Raw genomic sequence first — 22,340 nt, 5'->3', positions numbered from 1 at the left:
AAGTTGAAAGGCTTCTCCCCTGGATTTCATATTAGCTGTGAGGCTTTGGGGAGGTTTGTGCCTAGTGGGCGAAAAATACATAGATTTTGAGAGAGGTGGTATAGTTAGAAGTACGGGTGGCGGGGGAGGGGGGCATAAGGGAGAGAACAAATTCAAACCTCCTGTGTAGCAGAGGTTTCAATCTCTCCTCAAAATGGCCAATAGTCTGACAAATGTGTGTGTTTGCGTGTCTGCGTAGGTGCGTTGATGCATGCGTGTGTTTGCGTGTCTGCGTGGGTGCGTTGATGCATGCGTGTGTCTGCGTGGGTGTGTTGATGCATGCGTGTGTCTGCATGGGTGCGTTGATGCATGCGTGTGTTTGCGTGTCTGCGTGGGTGCGTTGATGCATGCGTGTGTTTGCGTGTCTGCGTGGATGCGTTGATGCATGCGTGTGTTTGCGTGTCTGCTTGGGTGCGTTGATGCATGCGTGTGTTTGCGTGTCTGCGTGGGTGCGTTGATGCATGCGTGTGTTTGCGTCAGTGCTTGTGAGAGTTGTTCCCTTTGTTTGACACAAAAACAGGGGAAGGAGAGGATGGATGGAGATAGAGTGGAAGGGATGAGGAAATGCAGCCAGAGCCAGACAGGTGGAAACTGCCAAGACTGTGCAATTTAGAAAGAAAGGAAATACAATTGGAGGGTTGGGTCTGCTCTGCACTTACAGACAATGAAGTGCTTGTATCAAAGACAGCATATTGAGGCACTACCAGAGAGAAATGCAGGTTTAGTACTAACAATGGGCTGGGGGAAGAAATCTATTATCCCTGTATTGTGTGTACTGGGTCATTCCACAAAATGGTGTCCCTTTTGCTTCCCTTTGATATTTAAAGTAGAAATTATGCACCAATATTGAATTTTAAAAGCCTGTTATATTAAATTAATTCCCCTTAATCTAGACCACATAGAGAATTCAATAAATCAGATTTTTTATGAGTAAAGACTTACTACAGTGACAAAATGCAGCATTTTGACATGACCCTCAGTGAACCCTCTGTGAATTCTAGGAAGATTTTAACCCACTTAACCCCATGATTTCTCAAATGTTTCACCTTCATTGTTAAGCCCTCATTATTTTGCTGTTTTGAGAATGTCATTTCTGAAGATTATTATTTATTTCATGTGATTTGTGATTCGGGCTTAATAGGCACTTATCATAATAATGTGTTGGTCCCACACGGTAATGCCGGCACGTTTTGGACTTCTCACCTCCTGGATCCGTCGACATCTGTTGCATCCGCTGATACATTGTGCTCCACCCACAATAACATCTGATAAATACATGTATGAGACCAATAACATGTTATTTTCTTTTATTACTTGGTGTGATTAACTGAGTTAGAGCGATGTTTATAAGGCAAGGGCGGATCCCAAACACATTTTCTTCTCACAAAACATCTGTAAAGTAAGAACAGTTTTAGTTACAAACTATTGTGACCTATCTATGAAAAGCAGAGACTTTTGCGAACACGCACATAAATGGCATATATATATATATATATATATATATATATATATATAATTTGCTCTATGACACTCCCAAGACACACAAGAGTCGCTAGAAGGTTAAGGGGTTCTCCTACACAGAAGATCATAGGAAATCCCAGGACATAGTGTCTATAATACTGTAATAAGCTCACATAGTTTCTGTCTCAAACGTCAAACACCACACAGTTGTCACTGACTAGTTGGATATTAATTTCCCACTGAGCAAACCATTTTTCTTCTTACAGCATTCATATAAATACATTTTTATCAGGTTTTTGCTTGGCAGACCAATTTGTTTTTATTGACATTTATCAATAAAACTCATGCATGCAACTGTTTATGTCAAATTCATTTGTGTTCTACTTGCAGCCCAGGTTGTCCTGAAAAGAAAATGTCCAATACTTCATTGCGAGGCTAAATATGAAGACAGCTCAGCAGATGAATGAAATGAGTGAATTTCAGCTTGTTTTGCTGTGGGATGCCTGATTCCAATGGAGCTAACCTCTTTAGAGGGGAAAGTGTTTTTCATGAAGTTCAACATGTGCTCTCTATGACATAATGTTACAATTTTGTACAATCTAACTAAACTAAAAAATAAATCAATCAAGTTACACTTCTCAAAAGGTACCTATAATTGATGGAATGACCCTACTGCAGCGCAACAATACCTACCAATATCTCGCCTCATACAAGGAACGTTGTAATCTCATTACTGTCCCATTGTCGCCAGGTCCCAAGTGAGCCCACACACGCTGGTCTCGCCTGTTTACGGTGTGGCTCCTTCATTTGGGGTAAAGTCATGGGGGGGGGACAATCCGCCAGAAGAACAATCTAGCGGAACACTGGGGAAAGATTTATGACTTACCTACTTAACGGCCACCTTACAATTCATTCCCTTTCTCTTAGACACGCATACAAGGGTGAGCACAGATACATACACGCAAAGGCCCATGCCCACGAACACACACAGGAACTGTAACACACAGTCCCCTCCTCGCACTCAGTATCCTTCTTCCCTCCCCTAATGATAAATGATGAGCCACACCTTTGTCTATTTTGTTGACAGTTCCTAAAGAGCTAATTAACCAGAGTGCGGAATGATAAGGCGACACCCCTCCACCCAGCGGGAGGGACTCGTCTCGTTACACTGCCACCACACTGCTCGCTCTGTGACCTGTTAAATAGCCGTGAACTCCTCTGGCTCAGACCCTCATCCTTTACCTCGGCGCCTCAGTTTTCTTCAGATCTCACTGTTTTCTGTTGTCATTGTGTTTTGTTTTGGGTGTCGTGGCCTCTTCCTCAAAAGCAATGAAAGGGACCTTTCTCTCTCAGGGTGACTTTTTCTGGTGTGAAACATAGCCCTTCTTTTTACAGTCATGCTCCTTTGCCTCTCTGTGTTTCTCGGTTTAGAGGACCAACAATATGGGAAGCAATCCAATTGCACTGTTAAGTATGCTACTGGAGACGTGACATTCAATTACATTAGGGACACGCTTTCCCAGGCTTTTCCTTTGGCTTCTTTCAGAAGCTAGTGGGCAAACAACACACTTCAAGTCTTTGTTTTAGAAATGGAGTGTCCTCTTCAGCCTGCCGAGCTGCTCACTTGTCAAGATGAGTTACCACTCTGGATCTTTTTCAATCTGAGGGATATTGGCTGTATTTATGTTACTTAGGGAGTATGTCCTTCTCTAACCCCTATCTTTCACACCCTCACATGACATCATTCCTCTAATGTCTCCTATTCTCTGTCAGGAGAGACTGAGTTATCATTGTTTGCGCTGTTTGACTGGGTAGTTAGAACGGATGTTTGCGACAATGCTATGTGATTGATGGAATTGTTGGCCGTTCATTCACTGAATTGGATTGTCCTATGGTCTAACTGTAATGCGTGTGTCTGTGCTTGAGATTGAGTGTGTTCTTGAGTAACTCTGGACCACTGTGCCCATCATGTCCTCTACCTCCAACAGGTTTTCTCTCAGTCCTTTACCGCATCCTATGCCATCTACAATGTGGCTAATGGGTAGGTACTGTAGATCCGTGAATGCTAATGCATGGGCTGCACTGGGCATGTGTATTGCCAACGCAAGCGGGCCCTGGCCTCGACTGACCAAGCACCTCCAAGTGTGTCTCTTTTCATCTGAACGTCATCTGTTATGTCAGACATATCCATTACTCTTAACATTGTCCTTGCTGACTGTAAACTATCAGAGTAAGCTGGGAAATTGACAGCCAGAGAGTCCTCCTACCTGCTGGCTCACCAGTAAAGAAGAGCTCCCCTGTATCTGTGGATGAAAGCCTGGGCCTTGTGAGGAGCATCAATGCCTCTCAAAGAAATTCAGAAGGATCTGCTCGTTTTACAAAAAATGAAATGCCTGGTTATGTCTTGTTACAAGATGCCTGCCTGTTTTTAGGAGGAACATAGTGCTGTTCCGATGCATTGAAAGAGGTATTGATCCATTGCATGAACCGACCTCAATCTCTGTATGGTTTTTCATTTGCATCTTGTCTTTTTTCCGATACCTATTAAATGCTTATGAACAGGCATGGATGGATCTACGTTCTACTCCGTTATCCACTAGTGGCTTTAGAGAGGCCATTCGTTCCTAATGGAGGGATTCTGTGTTTGTCCCAGGGATCTGCTGGAGCTTAACTGTCCAGCGGGGGAGAAGGCAGGGATACAGTACGCAGCCTGGGGACCGCAAGGGAACCAGCTGGTAAGGCAGCAGCTCTCACTCATTCTGCATCCCCCACCTCAACAGTGTCTGGTGGACTAGAAATGTGTTTAACACCACAACAAATCTACAACACCTCTATTTATCTGTGTTTAATATTGGAGTTATAATGATTAAAAAACAACATGTCAGTGTTTGTTGCAGATTAATATTGGATGATTTTGTGTTATGAATGTAAAGTGTTTTCAGTGCAATGTTTGTGTTCCAATGGTACTTCAACACATTCAGTCAGTGGCAAGCTGAGATGTATTGGCCTCTAACTTGGCTGGCTGATGCATTCCCACTTGGAGTCAACAGGACGTTTGATTCAGCCAGCCAACACTGAGCTCTCTATCTGCTTGCTTTGCTGATGGATTAGTACTGTCTCTCTGTTGCTGCCAGGCCTATGTGTTTGAAGGAGATATCTACTACCAGCCAGCCATGACCAGTAAGCCCCTACGCCTCACATCCACAGGCAGAGAGGGGCTGGTGGTCAATGGTCTATCCGACTGGATGTATGAGGGTAAGAGATACTGCAGCCACATCCACTAACACCTTAAAGGAAAACAACTCGATTTGCTTAAGTAGTCCATGGTTTTGCTTGTCAGCACTCAAGTTTTTAAGATAAGTAACTTTCAAAATACAGAAATCATCCCTGTATGATGCATTTTGCATCATATGATGCTGCGTTTTGCATGATTTCTGTGTTTTGAAAGTCGCATATCTTGAAAACTTGAGTGGTGACAAGCACAACATATCGGGACTATGTCAACAATGGAATAATGAAACAAAGACCAAAGTATTGGTTTTGGGTGGAGTTTTCCTTTAACCTATCTCTATCATAGCCATTGATTGACAACTGTTGCCGACTGTTCCAAAATTGCCAACTGTTTGCAAAATGAGATTTGTCGTTTTGAAAGCTGTTCCCTGAGATGTATGGTATTGCAGATAATATATGACTTTGATACATTGTTTGCACTATTGGCAATGTGTAACATTTGGACTTCCATCAGTAACAAATGTGTATTGAAACTGATTGCTTTGTTCTCTTGTAAAATGTTTACAGAGGAAGTGCTCCTGACTTACTCTGCCCACTGGTGGTCCAAAGATGGCGCTCGCTTGGCATACTTCACCATCAACAACTCTGCCACACCCTTAATGGAGATACCTTACTTCCTGGGTGGAGTCTATCCCTCCAATGTTTTCTTTCCTTACCCGAAGGTAAACACTGATTTTTAAAATATATAATTAACCAATAATGCAATGTGTAAAAGCTCCAAGACTGTCATGTAATCTAACTAATGTTATACTAATGTAATAGTCTGAACCTGTGTGTCTGTGTGAACAGGCTGGCTCCACTATCCCCACAATCAGCCTGTTTGTGGTGAATCTCTATGGTCCAGCTCACACTCTAGAGATGATCCCTCCAGACTCTCTCAGGGCCAGGTACCTTCTCCAAAATATAACTTCATACTGTAGCTCAACTAAGGACTAATGTTGTTAACGTTTATATTTTATTTTACTGTCCAAGAAACGTTATTTTCTTGTATTTTTTTTCTTCAAATGTCTCCCTAGAGACAGCTACATCTCCATGGTGAAGTGGATCAGCAGCACTCGTCTGGTGGTGCGTTGGTTGAACCGGGCCCAGAACCAATCAGAGCTCTGTGTGTGTGAGGCTACCACAGGGGCATGTTCAGAGGTGAGAGGTCAAAGGTGATTTCACAGTAATTCAATAGGGTCTCCTCGCTCTGCTGCCATGCATTACTTTTATAGCATTTTCATCTCCTTTACACACTGGGGGGTTTGGATTGATTTTCTTAAACCACCATATCTCTTCCTTCCAGCTTAAATAAGGTCAATTATACTTCCTGTGATGAATTTCCAATGACACGCTGCAGCATTTCTCTGCCATCTCTCTCCAACCAGTCCTTATGGATTGATTACAATATTAACATTGGCTGCTTGGCCTCCCGGGTGGCGCAGCGGTTAAGTGCGCTGTACTGCAGCACCAGCTGTGCCATCAGAGTCCATGGGTTCTCGCCGCGACCTGGAGGTCCGTGGGGCGACGCACAATTGGCCTAGCGTCGCCCGGGCTAGGGAGGGCTTGGTCGGTAGGGATGTCCTTGTCTCATCGTGCACCAGCGACTCCTGTGGCGGGCCGGGCGCAGTGCACGCTAACCAAGGTTGCCAGGTGCACGGTGTAGCCTCTGACACATTGGTGCAGCTGGCTTCCGGGTTGGATGCGCGCTGTGTTAAGAAGCAGTACGGCTGGCTGGGTTGTGTATCGGAGGACGCAAGACTTTCAACCTTCGTCTCTCCCGAGCCCGTACGGGAGTTGTAGCGTTGAGACAAGATAGTAGCTACTACAACAATTGGATACCACGAAATTGGGGAGAAAAAGGGGTAAAATTCAAAGAAAAAAAAATAAAAAAAAAAAAAAACATTGGCTGCTTAATTATGTTGATACATTTTCTTTATTTTGTATCTCTGTTTTAATTCCACAGAAACACACTATGGTCATGGACTTAATGCAAAACCAACGACAGGTAGGCGTCACTCATTTCCCAAAATCTGCTACTCATTGAAACTGGTACGCTGATACAGTCTCAATCGACCCATTTGTGACATTTCCTGGATTGTTATTGTCGACCATGCCTGACTCATTTGTCCAACAGGAGGTGCCATTGTTTTCATCCGATGGCTCTTGGTTTTATTTGACACTGCCAGCCAAGCAGGGTGCCCGAGGGGAGTTCCGCCACATTGCCAGTCTCCCTGCGCAGGTCAGTGTGAGGGCAATAAAGTTGAACACCTCTGTGTCATCCTCCAATGGTTTAACGTCAGACTGCTTGTTAAGCCTTCCACAGGGTGACATACAACAGTATGTGATTATACAGATTTTAATAGCAGAGAACTGAAGTCTTGTCTAGGCAGTGATTATTTTAGGTATATGTGACTGTGTATCTGAATTGCGTGTGTCTGAATGACTCTACATTCCGCTGACAATGTTATTCTCGGCATCTCCTCTCCACTGGCAGTCTGTCTGTTTCTGTTATTCATCCCCCTCTCTTTCTCTCTCCTTCAATGTGACACAGCCTGCCATCCCCTCTGTCCCTCCTCGCTTTCTGACGTCCGGGAACTGGGATGTCACTGTGCTGTGTGCCCTGGACGAGGACAACGGGAAAATGTATGTGAGAGCCCCTGTGTGTGATGCTACATAGCATAACATGTACAGTCAGAAGTTTATATACACCTTAGTGCAAAAAAATGTAACTCGGTTTTTCCACAATTGCTGGCATTTAATCAGAGTAAAAATCCCCTGTCTTAGGTCAGTTAGGATCACCACTTTTTTAAAAAATGTGAAATGTAGAGAATAATAGTAGAGAGAATGATTTATTTCAGCTTCTATTTATTTCATCATATTCCCAGTGGGTCAGAAGTATACATACACTCAATTCGCATTTGGTAGCATTGCCTTTAAATTGTTTAACTTGGGTCAAACGTTTCGGGTAGCATTCCACAAGCTTCCCACAATTAGTTGGGTGAATTTTGGCCCATTCCTCCTGACAGAGCTGGTGTAACCGAGTCAGGTTTGTAGACATCCTTGCTCGCACATGCTTTTTCAGTTCTGCCCACAAATGTTCTTTGGGATTGAGGTCAGGACTTTGTGATGGCCACTCCAACATCTTGACTTTGTTGTCCTTAAGCCATTTTGCCACAACTTTGTAAGTATGCTTGGGGTCTTTGTCCATTTGGAAGACCCATTTGCGACCAAGCTTTAACTTCCTTATGACGTCTTGAGATGTTGCTTCAATATATAAACATAATTTTACTCCCTCATGATGCCATCTATTTTGTGAATTGCACCAGTCCCTCCTGCAGCAAAGCACCCCCACAATATGATGCTGCCACCCCCCATGCTTCACGGTTGGGATGGTGTTGGTCTGGTTGCAATAACGATGGTCATTATTGCCAAAACATATTTTTTTTGTTTCAAAACATTTCTCCAAAAAGTACGATTTTTGTCTCCATGTGCAGTTGCAAACCGTAGTCTGGCTTTTTTTATGGCAGTTTTGGAGCAAAGGCTTCTTCCCTGCTGAGCAGCCTTTCAGGTTATGTCGACATAGGACTCGTTTTACTGTGGATATAGATACTTTGTACCTGTTTTCTCCAGCATCTTCACAGGGTCCTTTGCTGTTGATCTGGGATTGATTTGCACTTTTCGCTCCAAAGTACATTAATCTCTAGGAGACAGAACGCGTCTCCTTCCTGAGCGGTATGATGGCTGCGTGATCCTATGGTGTTTATACTTGCGTACAATTGTTTGTACAGATGAACGTGGTACCTTCAGGCGTTTGGAAATTGCTCCCAAGGATGAAACAGACTTGTGGAGGTCTACAATTATTTTTCTAAGGTCTTGGCTGATTTATTTTTATTTTCCTATGATGTCAAACAAAGAGACATTGAGTTTGAAGGTAGGCCTTGAAATACATCCACAGGTACACCTTCAAATGACTCAAATGATGTCAATTAGCCTAATAGAAGCTTCAAAAGCATGACATCATTTTCTGGAATTTTCCAAGCCACAGTCAACTTAGTGTATGTAAACTTCTGACCCACTGCAATTGTGATACAGTGAATTACAAGTGAAATAATCTGTCTGTAAACAATTGTTAGAAAAATGTATTGTGTCATGCACAAAGTAGATGTCCTAACCGATTGGCCAAAACTATAGTTTGTTAACAAGAAATTTGTGGAGTGGTTGAAAAACGAGTTTTAATGACTCCAACCTAAGTGTATGTAAACTTCCGACTTCAGCTATATGTGAAAGCCTCTGCAATTTGATGCTAGAATCAACCCACATCTATTTAACATTTTATACAGGCATGGTTAAATGCTGGAGCAAAGTATTCCATTCTGAGAAATTATCATTAAAACGATATGGGCTTATATTTATTTGCTTTGCATGATTAGAAGTGAGAAGTAGGCAGGGTTGGGGAGTAACTTATTACATGTTGTTAGTTACATGTAATCTTGTTTTTTATGTAACTAATCAGTTACATTACAAGCAAACATATTTTTATGAGATTACACGTGCTTTTGAAAAACTAGATGATTACTTGGATTACTTTGAAATTTAGAAAGGATGTTTGCTAAAAAAAATATGTTATGACACTTTTCTGTTTTCTCAATGACATTCAATTCAGCATTGTGGTCAGCGAGTCTCTAACACACCAAATGTGTTTGATAGATCCTTTTTGTCTTCTTCTAATGCCTCTTAAAGCATCAGATTACGTTACTGACTTTTGGTAATCCAAAAATTACATCACTGAAAAAAATGTTGTTCAGGTAACTAACTAGTGACTGTAATAGATTATATTTAGAAAGTAACTTACCCAAACCTGAAAGTAGGCTACGGTTGTAGAACGATGATTTGTCAGAAAAACACATACAGGTATTATTGCAATTTTAAAGAACTAGCCCATGATCCCTAAAAGTTAATGGATCTAAGTTAAAGAGAACATGTAGTATTCACTTAAAACAGATCTGGCTTTGTTTTCGCTCAGATCAAGTCAGCTGAAACTGAACAAGACAGGATTAGATGGTCTTCGACTGAGCGGTCCACTGTTTTATTCTGTCAGTACCAGGCTCGGGGCACAAGTCCTTCATGCTTAGACAAATTGAGGTGTAGTGTGTGTGTGTGTGCGTGTGTGTGTGCTAGCATCATCCTCATGGAGCATGATGGGAACCGGAAGGTGTAGCCAGATGGTTGCACAAAGTCCCAACCCAGCTAGCACATAACGTTCTGAGAACCATTGTTTCTTAGAGCTTGGTGAGAGCGTGGTTGTCCTGTGGTTGTTTAGCATACAACCTTCCTACAACTTTCTGGGAATGGTGCAGAATAGTTACTTGGCTGTAGAACATTTTCTGCACATTTAATGAACTTGAGATTTTGGTATTTCATTTACTTTAACAGAATGTTTCTTAAAAGTTCAAACATGATTATATTTCATTTCAATTTTGGTAATGTTCTACGAACGTTCTCCAACTGTTTTGACATTGGGAATGTTCTCAAAGAGTTAATGGAACGTTAAGAAACAACGTTCTTCTGTGGGTTTATTTCAGACATTGGTTTCCTCATGGTTCTATTAAAGTCATGTTCTCAAAGAGTTAATGGAACGTTAATAAACAACATTCTTCTGTGGGAATTTCAGTATTTCAGCATAACGTTTCCTACAGGTTTCCTCATGGTTCTATTTAAAGTCATGTTCTCAAATTGTTCAGAGAATGTTAATAAACAACGTTCTTCTGTGGGAATTTCAGTATTTCACCATAACGTTTCCTACAGGTTTCCTCAATGGTTCTGTTAAAGTCATGTTCTCAAATTGTTCCGAAAACGTTATACATTCTGGGAGTGTAAAAAAATCTATATATATACATATATATATTCATTCACATTTATTAACAAAAAATTCCATTCTTATAACATGAAGAAAACTTTCCATAAAAAACACAAGAATACTTTAGTAACATTCAGAGTAACAACGTTCTAAGAATGTTATTTAAAAACATACATTCCATTCTCAGCATCAAAAAGATTATATCTTGTTAAGTGTGTTGGCCACGCCCACTAATTGGCTACACCTGATCTTAATGAGTGCTTGTTTCCTTTGAAATGGGGTTTGTTTGAATAGACAAAAATTAACAGCTTTGTATGTGTAAAAAAACATGCACCTTAGCTCCATTCTGGTAACACAGTGGACTAATTCCATGGATAGAGAACAGAAGAGCATAGGTTCAAATTTCACAAACGCCATGTCACAATAAAAAATACATGTATTTGCATGATTAATGCCTAAGGAAATGTATTTCTATGTCAATCAATCAAATTTATTTATAAATCCCTTCTTACATCAGCTGATGTCACAAAGTGCTGTACAGAAACCCAGCCGAAAACCCCAAACAGCAAGCAATGCAGGTGTAGAAGCACGGTGGCTAGCAAAATCTCACTAGAAAGGCCAGAACCTAGAAAGAAACCTAGAGAGGAACCAGGCTATGTCAGTCCTCTTCTGGCGGTGCTGGGTTGAGATTATAACAGAGCATTGCCAAGATGTTCAAATGTTCATAGATGACCAGCAGGGTCAAATAATAATCACAGTGGTGGTCGAGGGTGCAACAGGTCAGCACCTCAGGAGTAAATGTCAGTTGGCTTTTCATAGCCGATCATTCAGAGTATCTCTACCACTCCTGCTGTCTCCAGAGAGCTGAAAACAGCAGGTCTGGGATGGGTAGCACGTCCGGTGAACAGGTCAGGGTTCCATAGCCGCAGGCAGAATAGTTTAAACTGAAGCAGCAGCACGACCAGGTGGACTGGGGACAGAAAGGAGTCATCAGGCCAGGTAGTGCTGAGGCATGGTCCTAGGGCTCAGGTCCTCCGAGAGAGAGAAAGAAAGAAAGAAAGAAAGAAAGAAAGAAAGAAAGAGAAAAAAAAAAGAGAGGAATTATGTGTACTTGAGGATTCAGCAAAATGTATTCAAAATGGTAGAAGTGTTATTAAAAGTCTTATTGAAATATTCAGTGAAAGTTTTACGGAAGTATTTTGAAAGCCACCAAATAACATATAGGAAAACTTTAAGGGAACCAGAGTAAAATGTTCTTAGAACCTCCCTGCAACCTAAACATATATGTTCCCAGAACAGGAGAAATGATCACTTCTGTTTTCAAAACGTTTACAAAACGTTCAGTTTTACCAGTCAGGAAACTCATGGCTTCGTTCCCACAACCAATGTGAAACCAAAAACATACCTTCCCACAACTTCCAAGGAACCAAATGTGCTAGCTGGGAATTGCCCATGTGGTGGCTGGCATGGCTGTTTCCCTCCAAGCAAGACACTCATACTGCACAGCATTCATATACTGTACATTCTGCTGTATAGACAATGGAGTCAAAGTGAGACTCAAATCACTGGGCATGTTCTGTAATTCACCCTTATTGAGAGTGTCTGCGAATCAACTGATACCATGAATTTGTTGAGTAAAGCGTGTAAATCATAAATACCAGATGGACTAACATACAGTATCTCCACATTCAGCAGTCCTGGAAGATGGGAGTTGATTGACTGTTTCCTATTGACCTCATCACTATGTCTTCTCCGTTTGCAGCTACTTCCTCAGCACAGAAGAATCCAGACAGAGCAGACATCTGTACAGGTGAGGCCATCCCCTGTCAAAAACGATTTGATCCAGAATTTCCTCCTTTAAAGGCGTGCTGGCTTTAACTGATGAAATCAAATTGGCTTTATATCCCAAAACCAGACTTTTAGTTATTAAAACATACTCTTGTTTTAAGGAATGTAATTTCCGATTTTTAAGACAAAGGTTTTAGTTTGGCAGCCAACGAAACAAAACTAGTCACATGAAATTCAAGTCAAAGCAATGGTGGCTCAACAGCTTTTGGATTTAATGAGAAGGTGGATGGTCAGAATAGTGAGGTGTGAGCTGAAGGGTTATATAGCGCAGCAGCTGAAGCCATTCCTCTCCAGTGCGCTTTAGGCAGACTGCCCACCTAACACATTTATCAGAGAGGGGACCAAGCCAACTCAGTGCTGTGGTAGAGAATGCGTCCCAAACGGCTCCTTATCACCTATATAGTGCACTACTTTGGACCAGAGTCCTAATGGGCCTTGGTCAAAAGTAGTGCGCTGTATCGGGAATAGGGTGCCATTTGGGACGCAGGCATAAAGACTGATCCACAACCTGTGATTAATGTGCTCAGCTCCCCAGGTTCATTCACCTTATATGTTATATATAGTTTTTGTATTACTCTGCTTTGGGCCTCGCTAGATGATAGAGCAGATGGAGAGAAAGGTGTGGTTTAAAGTGAGTTTTCTGGGGAAGGTGTATGCATTCTTTTGTTGTACCTTGTACCCTTATTTTCAACGTTGGAAGAGTCGTATTCTTGCTTGAGAAGTCAGTCGTATTCTCGCTTGAGAAGTCAGTCGTATTCTCGCTTGAGAAGTTCTTTCTCGCTTGATTCTCGAAGTCAGACTCTTGCTTGAGAAGTAATTCATTTTCTCGCTTGAGCATTTCTATCAATGTATTATTGTTTAATTAGTAATTCATTTTAGCATTTCTATCAATGTATTATTGTTTAATTAAGGTCTAATTTACAACCTTAGTAAGATATTGATTGGGACAGCTGAATAGTTTCAGATCCATTAGTTCTTTAAGGTATATGGTCACTCTGTTGTCTTCCTCTCTCTCAGTGTGGACCTCGAAGGGATCTTTCAACGCCAGTGTCTGACCTGCTACCTTCTAGATGGTTGCAGCTTTTTCAAAGCAGAGTTCAGCCCCAATCAGACATATTTCACACTTTATTGTCTTGGTAGGTGCCCCACACACACAAGCACATCCTCCTGCTTGAATCAAGGATAATCAAATATGTACGTTTTCCTTTTCATTGTCTTTGATCATTGTTTCTCCAGGCCCCGGAGTCCCCAAGGTGACAGTTCACAGCACTAAGGACCCCTCCAGTGAGTTTTACAGTCTGGTTTCTCTGACTAGCCTGCTCCACTTTTTCTACCATCAGACACTTTTGACAGTGGCCAGTAGAGAGCAGTATGTACAAACAAACATAACCGGTAGTGAACAATTTAAAGCATTTTCAGAAACTGGGTAGGGGGAGTAGCTGTGAATAGGCTGTATAAATGTCAATATATGTTTGTATGATCTCCTTTAGCATACATAGTTCTGGAGGACAACACACCTCTCTCTGAGTCTCTATATGGGAAGAGACTCCCAGAGACTGTCTTCAAGACCCTCACAGCAGACACCCACGGTAAGCGTGTGATATCACTCTGGGCCCATAGTCAGTCTAAAATGATCATTCATATTAACTGACATAACAAAACAGAGACTGTTTTGGGTTCAAATGGTCACACAACAGACTAGTTCCAGTTATATCAGGCCTCTAAATAACAAGCCAAATATAGAAGCATGCCCATCAAGAAAATACTTTCTTTAATTAGCTGATTAGGGCTCCATGGGAGCGAGTGCCTGATTCATGCTCTCCGGGGAGGACTGTGTGTGTGTGTGTGTGTGTGTGTGTGTGTGTGTGTGTGTGTGTGTGTGTGTGTGTGTGTGTGTGTGTGTGTGTGTGTGTGTGTGTGTGTGTGTGTGTGTGTGTGTGTGTGTGTGTGTGTGTGTGTGTGTGTGTGCGGTTGCGGTTGCGGTTGCCTGTGTGTGCTTTTTGTGTGTGTGTGGGTGTGCGGGTGTGTGCACTGCACACATACTCAATGAACTAACTCATTGTTACAATGACGCACATGACTCGGGGGAGTTCATTTACTAGTGCTTTAGTTTAGCGCACACAGATTTCAGGGGGAGAATACTGATGAGCTCTGCTACAGTGTACCGTAAAACTTCAATTAAACTCTTGAATCTTGAATAGCAGCCTGTCCCTTTTGATTGTTGGGCTTCAGCACGCATTTCAGCAAATAAACGCTGCATCTAAATGAATTGTTGACGAGCACCATAAACATTTTACAAAAGAAGATAAAGGAGAGCAACATCATTGACAAGGATGAAACAGCAGTTTGGGAATAAATGTCTATGGGTGAAGTGAAAGTAGGTAAGGGTTAATGTTGTCAAAACAGAAAATATTTTGATGGTTAAAATTAAAGTAATACGTACTCACGTGGATGGTATTGAAGGCATCTCCTGACATCCTGGGGACCAGGACAAGCATTGAATTCTGAAGTCTATCTGCTGTGATCTTGCTGCAACTCCAGGAGGTACAAGGCACGACAAGGTGCAACAAGTGAATGTGTGGTGCGGAAACATGAAATCGGGGGTGAATAGCGATTGCTATGGGTTTGTTCTGATGTTTATACTGGTCACACTGGTCACAGTAAACAGTGCGGTAGTCTTTTCAACCATTCACTGAGCAAAAGATTTGTGCATTAAGGAAACAGACGCCTGGCTCAAATAGAAGCCTGTCTCTAAAAAGCACTAGTTGTGCTCAGTGATTGAAGCAAATGAACACCATGGCTATTAGATGAAGTTTGAACATATATCGCTCTATACACTACTTGACCAAAAGTATGTGGACACCTGTTCGTCAAACATCTCATTCCAAAATCATGGGCATTAATATTGACTTGATCCCCCCCTTTGCTGCTATAACAGGTTCCACTCATCTGGGAAGGCTTTTACTAGATGTTGGAACATTGCTGCGGGGACTTGCTTTCATTCTGCCACCAAGACCATTAGTGAGTTTGGGCACGGATGTTGGGCGACTAGGCCTGGCTCGCAGTCGGCATTCCGTTTCATCCCAAAGATGTTCAATGAGGTTGAAGCCAGGGCTTTGTGCATGCCAGTCAAGTTTTTCCACACTGATCTCGACAAACCATTTCTGTATGGACCGCTCTTTGTGCACAGGGACATTGTCATGCTGAAACAGGAAAGGGCTTCCCCAAACTGTTGCCACAAAGTTGGAAACACAGATTTGTCTAGAATCTCATTGAATGCTGTAGCGTTAAGATTTCCCTTCACTGAAACTAAGGGGCCTAGCCCGAACCATGAAAAACAACCACAGACCGTTATTCCTCCTCCACCCAGTTTTACATTTGGCACTAAGTATTGGGGCAGATAGCGTTCTCCTGGCACTCGCCAAACCCAGATAAGTTAGTCGGACTGCCAGATGGGGAAGCGTGACTCATACAGCTGGCTGATTATATGATGTACAGGCAGGATAGAACAGCGTCGTCTGGTAAGACCAGTCTATGTATTTTTGTAAACAACAGCTGGTGCACGATATCTAAGGAGGTCTTGAGCCATTGCTCTCCTGAGGTAGAGTTTCTCAGGATAAGCTGCAGACCACATTACCTACCGAGAGAGTTTTCATCTATATTATTTGTAGCTGTTTTCATACCACCACATGTTAAATGTGCAACCAGAGGGAAAAGAACTCTGGGCAACCTATACTCCACACACAGAGACGCATACAAAGCTCTCCCTCGTCCTCCATTTGGCAAATCTGACCATAATTCTATTCTCCTAATTCAATTCCGGTTTACAATCAAAAATGAAAGCAGGAAGCACCGGTGAAGGGATCAATAAAGAAGTGGTCAGATGTTTTGCTAGCACAGACTGGAATATGTTCCGGGATTCCTCCAATGGCATTGAGGAGTACACCACATCTGTCATTGACTTCATCAATAAATTAATCGATGACGTCGTCCCAACAGTGACCGTACATACAGTACATACCCCAAACAGAAACCATGGATTACAATTACAACGCAATGAGGGTCCCCAGTCCAGGGTCAGCGACTAGGGTCCTCGCACCAGAGGTGCCACCAAAGTGGTGGGAGCCAGAGGCTGAGGGGGTCTATGTCCTGCACCAGAGCCACCGTGGGAATGGAGATGCCCACCAGGACACTCCACCTTTAAAGTCAGGGTTTGCGGCCTCACGCTCTGGCCATAGAGAGGTTTTTATTCTCTATTTTGGGTAGGCCAGGGTGTGACTAGGGTGGGCATTCTAGTTTCTTTATTTCTATTTTTTTTTGTTTCTATGTTTTGGCCGGGTATGGTTCTCAATCAGGGACAGCTGTCTATCAATGTCTCTGATTGGGAATCATACTTAGGCAGCCTTTTTCCCGTAGTATTTTGTGGGTAGTTATCTTTGTTAAGTGGCACTATAGCCCTAGTAAGCTTCACGGTTGTTTCTTTGTTTCTTGTTTTGTGGGCGACATTTACATAAATAAAGGAAAATGTACGCTCACCCCGCTGCATCTTGGTCCGGTCATTTCCATGACGACGCCCGTGACAGTGAGAATGCTATTCATTGACTACAGCTCAGCATTCAACACCATAGTGGCCTCAAAGCTCATCAATAAGCTAAGGACCCTGGGGCTTAACACCTCCCTCTGCAACTCGATTCTGGACTGCCTGAATTTGCCGATGACACAACAGTTGTTGGCCTGATCACCGACAACATGAGACAGCCTATATATAGGGAGGAGGTCAGAGACCTGGCCGTGTGGTGCCAGGATAACAACCTACCCCTCAATGTGATCAAGACAAAGGAGATGAGTGTGGACTACAGAAAAAAGAGGACCAAGCATGCCCCCATTCTCATCGATGGGGCTGCAGTGGAGCAGGTTGAGAGCTTCAAGTTCCTTGGTGTCCACATCACCAACAAACTAACATGGTCCAAGCACACCATGACAGTCGTGAATCGGGCACGACAAAACCTATTCCCCCTCAGGAGACTGAAAATATTTGGCATGGGTCCTCAGATCCACATAAGGTTCTACAGCTGCACCATCGAGAGCATCCTGACTGGTTGCATCACTGCCTGGTATGGCAACTGCTCGGCCTCCAACCGCAAGACACTACAGAGGGTAGTGCGAACAGCCCAGTACATCACTGGGGCCAAGCTTCCTGCCATCCAGGACCTCTATACCAGGCGGTGTCAGAGGAAGGCCCTGAAAATTGTCAAAGAATCCAGCCACCCTAGTCATAGACTGTCGTCTCTGCTACCACATGGCAAGCGGAACCGGAGCGCCAAGTCTAGGACCAAGAGGCTTCTAAAACACCTTCTACCCCCAAGCCATAAGACTCCTGAACATCTAGTCAAACTGGCTACCCAGACTATTCAGGGTACTATTTCAGGAAGCTGCCAGTTGAGGACTTGTGAGGTGTCTGTTTCTCAAATTAGACACTTGTCCTCATGCTCAGTTGTGCATCGGGGCCTCCCACTCCTCTTCCTGTTCTACAATATTTGCAGCGCCAGTTTGCGCTGTTCTGTGAAGGGAGTAGTACATAGCGTTGTACGACATCTTCAGTTTCTTGGCAATTTCTCGCATGGAATAGCCTTCATTTCTCAGAACAAGAATAGACTGACGAGTTTCAGAAGAAAGTGCTTTGTTTCTGGCCATTTTGAGCCTGTAATTGAACCCACAAATGCTGATGATCCAGATACTCGACTAGTCTAAAACAGGCCAGTTTTATTGCTTCTTTAAATCAGGACAACCGTTTTCAGCTGTGCTAACATAATTGCAAAAGGGTTTTCTAATGATCAATTAGCCTTTTAAAATGATAAACTTGGATTAGCTAACACAACATGCCATTAGAACACAGGAGTGATGGTTTCTGATAATGGCCTCTGATTGCCTTTGTAGATAGTTTCCAGCTACAATAGTCATTTACAACATTAACAATGTCTACACTGTATTTCTGATCAATTTGATGTTATTTTAATGGGGGAAAAAATTGATTTTCTTTCAAAAACAAGGACATTTCTAAGTGACCCCGAGCTGTTGAATGGTAGAGTATGTATATTTTGTATATCTCAGCTGAGATTGAGTGTGGGCCCACCTTTGTTTGTTTTCATTTAGATCTGCACCTGAAGCTGTCTATGCCCCAGAGGTATGAGGCCAAGCTGCTCCCTCTCCTCATCATTGTGTAAGTTAGTATGCATTACAAATTAAGCTCATCAATGGTGTTATAAGATGCTAATGGAATTGTATTAAGCCTCATAACATGAGCCAATATCAAGGATTCACTTTTACAGTTTTGCAGCCTATTACGTAAATTTGAACAGACATTGATTTCCCCATAGTTGACCAACAGGCTAAACCACTAATTGACTTGTTTGGCTTCCACATCCTATTTACAATCTCTAAACCCCTGCCCTTTGCTCAGTCCTTCCAAATTGACATTTTTATCCAAACCAGCTCACCCTGTTCCTCTTGTTGTCATGCAGGGATGGAGTTCCAGGCAGTCAGTCGGTGACGGAGGAGTTTGCTATGGGATGGCCTGAGGTGCTCGCTAGTACTCATGACGTGGCCTTAGCCTGGGTGGATGGAAGGAGTGGTGTCGGCTGGGGGCAGAAGATCAGCAGTGTGGATCCCCGCAAGCTCAGCTCCCTCAGAGTCAAAGATCAACTAGGAGTCGTGGAGTTAGTTACCAACCTACAATGTTATGGGCCTTGATTATATATACTAAAAATGGTTACATAATGTACATATTAACTATGATGGTTTTTGTTTGGCCTCCCACAGGTGGTTGATGCAATTGCCTTACATTGATGATCGGCGGATTGCCCTGTATGGCAAGGTTACTTTGTTTACTAAGAAAACATTAAACAATGTTATCTGGTCATCTGACCAAGTGCACACATCGGTTCCATATACTGTACATAATGTTGCAAAAGCATAAATCGTAGGTATTTGTGTTTTATGTTGCTCATGTTATTCTCTACAGGCATTTGGTGGTTATTTATCCCTCAAGATGCTAGCTGCATCTGACCAGCTGTTTAAATGTGCAGTCGCTGTTGCTCCCATAACAGACTTCAAACTCTACAGTGAGTGAAGACCATATCATTATTACAATAGTGTCAAACCTACTAGCACAGAACATCCATTAATTATTAGCACACTTGTTCTACCATTTATAGATGCTGCCTTTTCAGAGAGGTATCTAGGTCCCCCAGCTACAGAGGAGCACACATACTTGGTGAGGATCATCTTTACCCACAAACACCAATATGCTTTTTATTAAATAACATGGGTAAAGGGTAAAGGGTAAAGATTATAACAGTACATGATGTTCAAACGTTCACAGATGACCAGCAGGGTCAAATAATAATAATCACAGTGGTTGTCGAAGGTGCAACAGGTCAGCACCTCAGGAGTAAATGTCAGTTGGCTTTTCATAGCCGATAATATAATCTAATATATGCCATTTAGCAGACGCTTTTATCCAAAGCGACTTACAGTCATGTGTGCATACATTCTACGTTCAGAGTTAGAGACAGCAGGTGCGGTAGAGAGTTGAAAACAGCAGGCCCGAGACAAGGTAGCACGCCCGGTGAACAGGTCAGGGTTCCATAGCCACAGGCAGAACAGTTTAAACTGGAGCAGCAGCAGGTGGACCCGGGACAGCAGGTGGACTGGGGCAGCAAGGAGTCATCAGGCCAGGTAGTCCTGGGGCATGGTCCTAGGGCTCAGGTCCTTCGAGAGAAAAGAGAGAGAGAGTTAGAGGGAGCATACTTAAATTCACACAGGAAACCGGATAAGACAGCAGAGACAGCAAGGGCGGTTTGTCGCTCCTGTGCCTTTCCGTTCACCTTCACACCCCTAGGCCAGACTACACTCAATCATAGGACCTACTGAAGAGGGGAGTCTTCAATAAAGACTTAAAGGTTGAGACAGAGTATGCATCTCTCACATGGATAGGCAGACAATTCCATAAAAATGAAGCTCTATAGGAGAAAGCCCTGCCTCCAACTGTTTGCTTGGAAATTCTAGGGACAATAAGGATGCCTGCATCTTGGGACCGTAGCGTTTTTGTAGGTATGTATGGCAGGACCAAATCGGAGAGATGGGTAGGAGCAAGCCCATGTAATGCTTTGTAGGTTAGCAGTAAAACCTTGAAATCAGCCCTAGCCTTAACAGGAATCCAGTGTAGAGAGGCTAGCACTGGAGTAATATGATCACATTTTTTGGTTCTAGTCAAGATTCTAGCAGCCGTGTTTAGTACTAACTGAAGTTTATTTAGTGTTTTAAAGTAGAGCATTGCAGTAGTCTCATCTAGAACATTTTTCTGACATAAAGTTTCCTTAGAAGAAACAGTCTTGATATGTTTGTCAAAAGAGAGATCAGGGTCCAGAGTAATGTTATAATGTCCTTCCTGTCTATGTTGTGACCCCTCAGACGGCCTCTGTATTGGAAGATGTTCACAAGCTTAAAGATGAGAACTTCCTCTTACTACATGGGACTGCAGACGGTGAGACTTAGCTTTGCTTTTAACATCTACATTTGTCATTTACATGTTTTTTCAGAAATATTAAATTCTACTGATGAATACCTGACCTGCTTACTTGATAATTTGTGTTATTGTGTCTCGTGTGTTTGTTTGGCTTTGGGCATGCAGCACGGGTTCACTTCCAGCACAGTGCGGAGCTCCTGAGCCGTCTGGTGAAGGTAGAGGCCAACTACTCCTTGCAGCTGTACCCAGACGAGGGCCACACCCTGAGAGAGCAGCGTAGCATCCAGCATTTTCAACAGACCCTGGTGCACTACCTCCAGACCTGCCTGAGACATAACCCCCTCCTGGCCTCCATAGAGGAGCCAGATGAGGATGAGGAGGACGACTAAGTACTCCCACCTCTGGTACTGAAGAGACATACTGAGAAGTGAGGACTACTCTCCTATGCATTACCCCAGGTCAGACTACTACTGGACACTAGTCTCTTCCCACAGCAAGAACACCGGAGTGGCGATGGACCAAGAATATCAGATCACAGCTGAGCCTACTGTACCACTTATGAGTAACTTTGGGAATATAGCATTTATTTTGTTTGTGCTGTTTGAATTGAGTCTGCGCTGATTGTTTACATTGTGTTGATCCATTATCAAAGAAGTGACCGTGGCCAGGTCTTAATGTTGATTCTACATAATGTTTACAAAATAGTCTAAACATGCATGTCGTAATGGCTGCATGAAGTAAAGTGGTTTACTATTCTCTTATGTTTTGTTATCCTGCAGATCCTAATTTGGTTCAAATCAGCCTGTTATGCTGTTATGTAATGCATATACAGAAGGGGCCTACTGTCACTCTAAATGTGCCAAATACATTATATGTTTACAAGCCTATTCATTCACCATGCAAACTCTGAGATGTATCCAATCTTGCAGATGTTATAGACTTTGTATTTCCCATGCTTTTTGCACGATTCTTTTCAACAGTTGTATTTGGTAACTTTGGATGGATACAATCAGAATGAGCAAACCCAACAAAATATAAAAGCACATTTCTTGGACATCTATTTCAGAAGTTAGTTATGTTTTTCTTTATTTAATTTGATAGTCATGTATACTTTGTTGTTCATTGTGTACTGCAACACCTCCCAATCAAAGCCATGGAACATCCATGGTGCACTGCATGTAGTCTGTTTGCAATTGAATGCCCGACTTGAAATGTTTCCTTTTTGTTTGTTTGACTAAACCCTTACAATAAAGAATCAAGTCCTTGTTTGCAATATTGTTTAGTGAGTTTCCTGGAAAAGCTCCCCATCACTGACGGCTTTGGAGAGGACAAGTG

The 22,340-nt window shown here is 42.7% G+C and overlaps 1 protein-coding gene across 2 annotated transcripts in view; it reads left to right on the top strand.

Annotated features, from left to right (window-relative positions):
• The window catches only part of LOC124045972 (inactive dipeptidyl peptidase 10-like), a 37,511-nt gene extending 15,238 nt beyond the window's left edge, over nucleotides 1–22,273 (top strand). Inside the window, exons 6-25 of one of the 2 annotated variants that reach the window (XM_046365836.1) lie at nucleotides 3,489–3,541; nucleotides 4,154–4,235; nucleotides 4,635–4,755; nucleotides 5,299–5,453; nucleotides 5,581–5,678; nucleotides 5,808–5,931; nucleotides 6,737–6,778; nucleotides 6,908–7,012; nucleotides 7,325–7,416; nucleotides 12,393–12,440; nucleotides 13,496–13,614; nucleotides 13,715–13,762; nucleotides 13,969–14,067; nucleotides 18,632–18,698; nucleotides 19,000–19,194; nucleotides 19,298–19,352; nucleotides 19,500–19,599; nucleotides 19,693–19,751; nucleotides 20,951–21,023; nucleotides 21,171–22,273. In XM_046365836.1, coding sequence (XP_046221792.1) covers nucleotides 3,489–3,541; nucleotides 4,154–4,235; nucleotides 4,635–4,755; nucleotides 5,299–5,453; nucleotides 5,581–5,678; nucleotides 5,808–5,931; nucleotides 6,737–6,778; nucleotides 6,908–7,012; nucleotides 7,325–7,416; nucleotides 12,393–12,440; nucleotides 13,496–13,614; nucleotides 13,715–13,762; nucleotides 13,969–14,067; nucleotides 18,632–18,698; nucleotides 19,000–19,194; nucleotides 19,298–19,352; nucleotides 19,500–19,599; nucleotides 19,693–19,751; nucleotides 20,951–21,023; nucleotides 21,171–21,394 — 1,959 coding nt within the window. In that variant the 3' untranslated portion in view covers nucleotides 21,395–22,273. The remainder of the gene's footprint in view (nucleotides 1–3,488; nucleotides 3,542–4,153; nucleotides 4,236–4,634; nucleotides 4,756–5,298; nucleotides 5,454–5,580; nucleotides 5,679–5,807; nucleotides 5,932–6,736; nucleotides 6,779–6,907; nucleotides 7,013–7,324; nucleotides 7,417–12,392; nucleotides 12,441–13,495; nucleotides 13,615–13,714; nucleotides 13,763–13,968; nucleotides 14,068–18,631; nucleotides 18,699–18,999; nucleotides 19,195–19,297; nucleotides 19,353–19,499; nucleotides 19,600–19,692; nucleotides 19,752–20,950; nucleotides 21,024–21,170) is intronic. The other variant, XM_046365837.1, reaches the window with a different exon arrangement.
• Nucleotides 22,274–22,340: the final 67 nt, after the last annotated feature.

The sequence above is a fragment of the Oncorhynchus gorbuscha genome, linkage group LG10 (assembly GCF_021184085.1).
Source record: "Oncorhynchus gorbuscha isolate QuinsamMale2020 ecotype Even-year linkage group LG10, OgorEven_v1.0, whole genome shotgun sequence".
NCBI lineage: Eukaryota > Metazoa > Chordata > Actinopteri > Salmoniformes > Salmonidae > Oncorhynchus > Oncorhynchus gorbuscha.
Note: the sequence above shows the minus strand (reverse complement) of the source record. Positions and strands in the feature narration are given on the sequence as shown.